This window comes from Theobroma cacao, chromosome 9, assembly GCF_053813885.1.
Source record: "Theobroma cacao isolate CCN51 chromosome 9, ASM5381388v1, whole genome shotgun sequence".
Classification (NCBI taxonomy): domain Eukaryota; kingdom Viridiplantae; phylum Streptophyta; class Magnoliopsida; order Malvales; family Malvaceae; genus Theobroma; species Theobroma cacao.
Window position 1 is genome coordinate 38,173,531 of NC_142647.1, and position 9,106 is coordinate 38,182,636.

The 9,106-nt window shown below is 34.6% G+C and overlaps 1 protein-coding gene across 1 annotated transcript; it reads right to left on the reverse strand.

The window, feature by feature from the left end:
• Positions 1 to 276: 276 nt before the first annotated feature.
• LOC148760942 (uncharacterized) lies at positions 277 to 1,782 on the reverse strand. Its single transcript, XM_088809708.1, has 2 exons — positions 978 to 1,782; positions 277 to 926 (listed from the first exon to the last, which is right to left on the reverse strand). Exons 1-2 carry the CDS (start codon positions 1,780 to 1,782, stop codon positions 457 to 459), a joined length of 1,275 nt encoding a protein of 424 aa, XP_088665834.1. The 3' UTR covers positions 277 to 456.
• Between the last annotated feature and the right edge of the window lie 7,324 nt (positions 1,783 to 9,106).

Below are 9,106 nucleotides of genomic sequence, written 5' to 3' on the forward strand. Positions count from 1 at the left end.
AATTATTATTTTTTTCTCAATTTATTAGGAAGATGTCTTGGATAAAATAGGGTATCTGCACATGTTATAAAGACTTTTCTACCAATAAAACCTCAAATTCAAACCTAACCTGATTGATTAAGAGGACGTACCAAAGATGCTACTTAATATCCCCATAACGAAATTTTACATGCACAAATTATGAGATATTTGGTAAGAACTGCCAATTCATGTACTGTATATATACTAAAACTCTGATTTTGGCCTAACATAATTGCACTCATCAACACACAAACAGACCAAATTAACCATTTTATTATAATTCAGAAGAGCTTAAAACAAGACTTTTTTTTTTTGAATATTTAAAACAAGACTAACATTGTTATTTCCGAGTTGTTTTCTACTAGCTAGGCAACTACATTTCTTATTTTAAACACTCTTAGACAACTCTTGATAACTCCATTTCTAGTGGGGGAACTAGATAGGTTCTTGTTTAATGATTACACCATGAAGGGGGCCTTTCATGGCAGGTGCTCCAGGAGTATCCAGAACAAGTCCCTGATAAACGGCCTCCTCTAGATTCTCAATTTTTGACTTGCCATTCTTTTTTCCCTTAGCAGTTCCCTTGAAAGATTCAGCAGGAACAGCGGTAAGTCCATGCCTCGAGCGCACAAGGCGAAGATCCTTCCGTCTGCACTTGACAGCCATCCTTCTTCTCCTCTCTTCTTTGCTCTCGTGCCTGTAGTGAGCCTGAATATGAGCTGCAAATGTCTGTGATGTATGAAAAGCAACAAAGCATTTAGGACATCCATATACACCTTCCGGGTAATCACGAAGACTATGAGTTCTACCATCATACCCCAATGGATAATCATAATCATTTTCATTAGAAATCTCTTCGAAAGTACTGCCATGAAACCTGGGTTGGTTTTCATAGGGGCTGGGGACTCTCACTCGACTGCTAGGAACTCTAACTGCAGGATTCACATAGCTAGGACTTCTCTCTTGGTTCGTGTTGTAGTTGGACTTAATTGGGTTATTGGGATTTTGAAAAATGGCAGCCATTTGGTCAAAACTAGGGCCTTGGTTATATCGAGGTTGTTCAGATATATAAGCAGATGTGGGATTGAAAACTGTTTCTCTTTTGAACTTCCCACGAATGCTGTCATGGTACAAAATATTAAGAGCTTCTTGGTAAATTGATGGGTTCTGAGAGACCAAGGGATTTATACCCTGGTTGGGTTGGTTTCTCACTGCAGGTTGGGCTTGGACAAAGACGCCACTGGTTGGAAAAATTCCTTGATCGGTGACAGTTGGGCTTGAAGCAAATATGCGCTCCACACTATAGGTTGACGTAAGAAAACGAGTTGTTTTCACAACCTCAGTGACAGTGACATCACTTAGAGGAAAGGCAGGCCGGTTTTGCAAAGGGACAGAATCAACGAAACTATGAACCAACTGAACTCTATTCGGTGAAACATAAGTTTTCTTCACTTCCGTGACTCTCTGGCTGATCAGACCAATCTGGCCAAGAACTATATTTGAGTCAATCAGGTCACCATCCCTGATCACACGGTTCAAGCCTATGTTTGAGTCGGTGGGTGAAAGAAACAAGCGGGCACCAATGGTTTGATTGCCAAGGCCTAAGCCAACTGACGAAATGGAATTGCAATGATTGAAATTTTCAGCCATGGGGATAAAGATAGCAAAGAAAGCAAATGCAGGGCACTCTTGGGGGTTGAAAACTTTGACTTGTGACTCTGCGAGGCTAATGTGGCTTCTTATAGGGGAAAGCCAATCCATTCTGGGGTGAAAAGAATTTATAAGGCAATGCCATGGGGAACACTTTCAGCAAATTTGACCGTAACGCTCCAAAAAATCCATTTTAAATTGTTGATAAGGGCGAATCTGCCCCTTTGGGTTTAGATGGAAAGGAAGTAGTTGTCAAAATGGTGAGATTTATTGACTATCCATTTATAGCGAAAAACTAATTTTCTTTCGAAGGCAAGTAAAACTCAGATAGGAGTGGCGTCATGTATTTGGAGCAGGAAGCCAACAAAGCACAAAAACCAACACTTTAATGAGAAGAAGAAGCCAAGGAAGCCGTAAATCATAAACCAACTCTTGTTTTTAATCTGTTGAATTAGGCGCTACTTTTATGCCCAATAACAGTAAATCAACATTAATCATTACAATAAAGATGAGTCATAAAATTCTGTTGCTTAAATTATTATCACTAACCAAATCGGTGACATGATCAGTGCAAGAGTATCGATGTGAGTGGCCCTCTTAACCTATGCAAGTCAAATGATAAACAATAAACCAATAACCATATGTGCCTCATGGAAACCTTCACCATGGAATCACGAGCAAATAGATATAAACATTATTATATTATAAAACAGAAATATCATATCAATCCGGCATACTCATGTGCTTATAATGCGAAAGCAACATATATATCATAAATCAGTGTATAGGCCATCATGTGGCGAATAAAGAGTATAAGTCATCTCATGACAAATGTCACAACCCGGAACTCTCATCGAGCCCGTGACAACCGTCGCGAAGTCTCGTCAGACATTCTTTACCCCAAATGCTTACCGAAACCTCGCAAACCTTTCGTATCAGTTTTCTTACCTCCCCTATGATCGACAGTAACTAAAATCGTGTTTTGAAACGATATGGACCATTTTTCCATCCAAAAACAATAAAAATTTATTTCTGCCTCACAGGGGTATTTTAGTCATTATTATTTTTTTTGAAAATTTCAAAATCCATAAAAATGTAATATGTAAGTGGAAACACATATTTCATGATTTAAATTAAATTTTTAAGTCTAAAACATTTGTTTAAAGTAAAATTATAACTATTTGAATATAATAAAAACATTAAACAAAATATTTTGTTTTCTTAAAACACAATATTTTCAAAGTCTTCCTAAAATAATTTTTGTAGCGTAAAAGTAAAATAAATTTATTCATATAGTAATAAAGATAATTAAAGTATGAAATTTCGTTTACAGTGATACATGGGCCCCCAACTGACCAAGAAGGTGTAGGGCTACGAACCCTTACTTTCTAGGATGCAACTCCGAGATTAATTCTCGTTTTAATCAATTATCAACAAACTGTCCTGAACCTGAAAAATGGATAAGAAGAGGGGTGAGATTACATAATCCCAGTGAGTAAACAATTACCATCAAAAGCATCTAAAGCCGAGTAGACAGAGACAATATAAAAACGTTATATCTCAATAATGTTCATAACACAAAATTCGTTTCAATTTATACCAAATAATTTCTTTTTGTCAAAATTTCCCCGGCTTATGAGTTTCTTAAACTTGGCCCCTGGTAGAATCATTCTCGCGAGTACCTTCGTAAAGGTATCCTACTGAGACCGCCAAGGCTGTTAAATGTCCCATACCCGTAAACATGTTTTCACATTTGACACACAGCCGTTTCTTGGCGTTGGCTGAGTCTCACTCTCACGTGGTGGTCCAAACGTGAGGTGCACTCAAATCTTACCTCAAGAGATACTTTAGCCAACATCTCCCCCCGGAGGTAAGTATATAATTGGGTTACCGTGCCCCTCTCATAGGCAGTCCACGAAAATCCCCACCACTGTAGTGACCTTTTAATATACCACTAGACCCATAAAATTTTCAGTAGCATAATATGGCGAATAAAATGTAATCAAGTCTATCGAGACCAATTCAAAACTGTTCATATATTTCATGCCAACCCCAAAAATTTAGCCATCATGCTACCATAGTGTCATAAGCCACAATTTCAATAACATATAAAATCATAAATTCAACATAGTCTCCATATACTTAATTTTCCCAAAACAATATTTGATTTCAAAACTAGTATAAATTTCATTTTTATTAAAAAAACATTTTAATTGGAAAACATAATATTTTATAATTTAAACTCACCATTCAATAAAAGCATCAAACAAGTATAATTACTCTAGATATTTAAGACAATAAATTGTCCACTCATAGTATTAGGAGTAGAAATACTCTTATTTTCAGTTCGCGGGTACAATCCTTTACCCGTATCCAATGGCTCACCACCTAGCCATAATCCATGACACATATTCCAATTAAATTGTGTTTAACAGTCATAAGCTATTTCAGGCTCTATATATATATGCATGATATGAAATGAAAAAATGCATGGGTAGCCATCTACACCCGATATTGACCTAAGTCGATTTTTCATCCGAAAAATTGGCCAATGCGTCCAATTTCACTCCAACTTGCTCCATTTCTTTTCCAATCCCTCAATTCACCAAAAACTATTATTTCTTAATCAAATCACCTAGAATAACATCCCATTCTTCCACATTATTCACTTAGAGAATTCAGCTATTGATGGACACCAAACCTTTGGTGGTTTTCTTTGCTTGTTTTCATGCTACACATCATTAACCATCTAAAAACACTAACATACCTAAAAATCAAACCAATCCAAGATCATTATCTCTCCATACCCATTTTGACTAGCCATGAATTCACCATGAAAGCATGCTTTTCAACCATGGAAATAAAATGCATAAGAAAAATAGTTCATAAACTAAAATCAAGAAATTTCACCTTTTTCCACTTGATTTTCTTGAAAATCCACACTTTTCTCTTGAATTTCTTTCCACCTAGGATTTGTTCTTCTCTTCCCCTTTATTTTCTTGTCAAAGCCGACCCTTATGAGAGAGAAATGGTGGTGTGGGCTGATTTTTATAGTTAAATAATATAATAATTTAAACTTGCCACATGGCATTCCATGATTGGTCCATTTTTTTAAATTCTTATCTTTTAAGCTTTAAATCTCCACCACACATTATTCAAGGGTCAAAAATGATGATGGGTGAAGACCTTGTGCTGGAAAAATGTTCTGAGGGTGCAAAATTATCGTTTTGCCCTCAAGGTGACAAAATTACCATTTCACCCTTATACTCCAAATTATACCGAAATTAAAAATTTTCACTTCTAAACCTTAAATCATACTCCAATAAGTCAAATGGGGCCAAAAAAATATTTTCTAAAAATTCTCATTTTGTGCTTAGGTGGCAAATGACCATTTTGTCCCTAGATAGTGAAAATTTCGATTTGACTCCAAATTGATCCTCGAACTCCGAATTATCATTTTGAGGCATCCTTGGACTGTGAAACTCTTAATTTCACCTTACAATTCCTATTTGAACTAGTTCGAGGCTTAATCGACTTAATGGTACCATTAGGGGCAATATCGTCTTTTAACGATTTCTCGAACTTCCTAAATATGCAAACATTCTATTGAGCATGTAAATGACGTCGTAATTATTTTATAGAATAAGGTTTGACAAAAAACATCCATCATATCAATTATTATATGATAAAAATAAGGTCATTATCCATAACAGTCAAATATAAAGATTGAATTATCAAACCATACACAGCAAAGTACAACTCAGAATAAAAGGACTGACGCCTACTAGATGCCATGACGATCACCTACCAAAATTGACTATAGAAGTAGCTCCCTCCAAAGGACAGCAAGCCAAGCAATCTATTGATTTGAAATAACAAGTGCATCTTACATGTGTGAGTTATAAATAACTTTTTGAGCAGATACAAGGAGAGGGAAAAAGCTAATGGGGAAGAGTATTTAATAAAGCACATTTTCATAAATATGCAAATAAACGTTTATCAAATGTTTCGCAAAACCTATCTTTCTAGGGTTAATCATAAATATACACCCACCTTTCACGTCTAATCATAGATTAAGTCCCACTTTTCCATGTGTCATCATATGACAATCCCACTTTATCAAGCCTATCAAATATCCACATGGTCTCCAAGTCCGTTGTCATTTAAATGAATCAAGGACCTTTAATCCCATACTTTCCAAGTCTGTTGTCTTTCAAAAGAATCAAGAAGCATATAACCTTCAAGACCATTATCTTTTAAATGATACAAGGATAACAAAATGTTTTATAAAACATAGTTTGTAAAATAGTTCATAAGCATTTAAGATAATATTAAATGTTTGAAAATCAATTCAAGAAGCTTGGTTAAAATTGAGTTAAACAATCAATTTAAGAGTGCTTGAAACCGAAATCAAGGTTTTAAAAGATTTGGTTCTAAAACAAAATCATTTTCCTATTTAGAAAACCTTTTGAAAACGTTCAAGTTTCAAAATAAGCCCGATCTATCAATACATTAGTCCCATGTATCGATAGATTGTCCCATTTATCAATATATTGCTCCCATTTATCAATAGATTTGAAGCAGAATGCAATTCCATTGGTTATGTTTTGAATCTATCAATACATTGGTGCAATGTATTAATAGATTTGATACCAATGTACTGATAGATTTAATACAGAATGCACATTTTCAGCGAAGAACTCATTTCTAGGATTTCAACCAAGTCTAATAGTCATCCATAGTCAAGTAATCAATATTCAAACATCATATAAAAATTATCATTGATACAAATTCATCATATTAGACATCAATTCAAACAAATCATGGAGTACTAGCCAAGGATAATCAAATCACCAAGTATTATCACAGAAGACCAGTCCGATTCACAATAGACACCGACCAAAAGAAAAGGTAGGACTCAGTCAACTACCAATACCTAGTGAGTCCTAAGAAAATACCTCAATCAGCTCAAGCTGTAAATCCTTATGAGTCTTGGGATATAACCTCAACTAGCTCAAAAAAACTCATTGTGCATAATGGCTAGTGCCTACCACCACTTGCTATAGGTCATTCTCCCGATAGGGTCCAACAACCACATTGCAACAATCCAATGTTCATAATATACATACAATCACAAGGTGAAACCTAGCACCAACATATCGTAGAGGTTGATACTTAACCAAGCTAAAGTCAATCAACCATATCCATGATCTCAAGATAAATGAGCATAAATACCATGGCCTCACTAAAGAGAAATCAATTCTCACATTAACATTTAAAACCATCAATCATAGTCAAATGAGATGTTGAGATGACAAAACTTTGAAACATTTGTTCCCATGCTCAAAACTAATACATAGTAAACTTAGTCTATAGTTTTCATCAAAACATACTTGGAAACCTTTGTTCATAGCACAAACTCATTGAAACTAATTCATGTACAAGGTTGTAGAATATGTATGCTTAATTATACTAAATTAAATAAAAATGCTATATCTACCCACCTCAAATAAGCGAGCCTTACTCTCTAACACTTTTCATCAAACTCTTAGTTGTCTAAAAATTCAAACTTTCTCCACAACCCATATCATGAAGTTTTCCATCATTAGTACTTGGTTCTATAACATAATCTTAGACTAATAATTATTTAATCCTTCCACAAAAATTTTCCAACAACTCATACTTAACAAATCAGTAGCTAATCTAACTTTAACTAAGGGATTTAAGTCTGTTACTAGATAGAGTTGAAGCAACTTTACCTTAATGAGCTTGAGAATTCCAAAATCAAGTCAACCAAAATTTTCATGAGCAAAATGAATTTTTGAGAATCAGTAAATTTTGGAAAATCAAAACCTTAATTTTGAAGGTTTAAAGCAAAGAACTTTACCTTTCAAAATTCATAGAATCAAAATCCAAGCTTGAAGGTGACTTTTAATGCTTGAAATCCGTAAATATTATTAAAGATGAGAGTTCAGAGAAAAGGGGAAGAGGGTGTGTTAGCCTTGAGTTATATCATGTTTTGATTTGACAAAAACACATGTTTTCTTAAACTTAATATCAAGCATTTGAAATTGTCTCAAATACATTTTTAATCCCTTAAAGTTACATATTTGTTTGGAAAGTCATGCATCTTTAGAAAAAACCTTATAAGCTTTCGAACAATTCATTTTTAGCTAAGTAATTAAGAGCAAACGTGCCTTGAAATGTTTATTTGAATATAGGTGCAAGGCAAAGTGGAAGTCGTTGGAAAGAAGCATCGAAAAGGTAAGGAAACCTCAAGACACAAGCCAAGAGTCGATCTTAGAGAAGCTCAATTAAGTTGGATTTTGGGAAATTAAAAAAGACTTAAACTGTTTACAAGGGAAAATGTATTAATACATCCCTTAATGTATCGATATATTTTTGGCAAGAAGAACAATATGAGGCATTCTAAAAGAATTTTATCAATACATTTAAGGATGTTCAATAGATTTTGAAATTTGATAAACATGTATCGATACATTTGAAGTAGAGAGCATCCATGATCAATCTACCTGAAAATATTGATACATTGCCCTAATGTATCGATACATTTGAAGTAGAGAGCATCCATGATCAATCTACCTGAAAATATTGATACATTGCCCTAATGTATCGATACATTTATTCGAACTATGGGCACATGTATCGATACATCCCTATATGATAGCAAAAATAAAAAGGGTTTCGAGCATTTCGCTTATTGTAAGAGAAAATTTATTTTCTCTTTCTCTGTCTCTCTCTTTGCCTTATACAAATCCCTAATCCACCCAAATGGCATTTGGAGCCTATTTGAGCTAGATTCAAGCTTGGGAAATTGATTCGTCGATAAGATTACATGTTTTCACCAATTGATTTCTGATTGGATTGGTTAATACCTCAGATTTAAATATTTTCAAATTTGGTTAAACTCTCTCTCCTTGAGTTTATTGGAGATTTGGAGCCTAGATTTAGGAAACCAGTTTCTAAGGTGAGGATTTAGCTTATTTGTTGGAAGAATGAGCATGTATATTGGATTTGGATATTTTTGAAAAGTTTGGATATTTTCGAAAGCTAGGAAATAAATATTTTTATGATGTTTTGATGTGTTTAAGGGAAAGTTGAAGCCACCTAACGCATTAGTGAGCTATAAGACGGTTGGAGGTCGAGGATTGGAGCTCAACTATGGGAGAACCTTCGATTGTCGAGGTGAGTGGGATTTAATTGAATGCATGTGATGCATCTCGCTTAATATATGTGCTACCATAGTACCTAAATGTTGTGTGTATGCGTAGATGAGAATGCCTAGGCTAGAGAATTGAGATATATATATATATATATATATATATATTTGTGTGTGTGTGTATGCTTGCCTAGAGGTATGTGCCTAGGCTAGAGAACAAATATGATTGTGTGCCTAGATGAGGATGCTTAGGCT

Coding starts and splice junctions, on each gene's coding strand:
- LOC148760942 (XM_088809708.1), bottom strand. CDS start 1,782: ATGGATTGGCTTTCCCCTATAAGAAGCCACATTAGCCTCGCAGAGTCA. Junction 927..977: donor CAACACGAACCAAGAGAGAA/GTCCTAGCTATG, acceptor GTCGAGTGAGAG/TCCCCAGCCCCTATGAAAAC.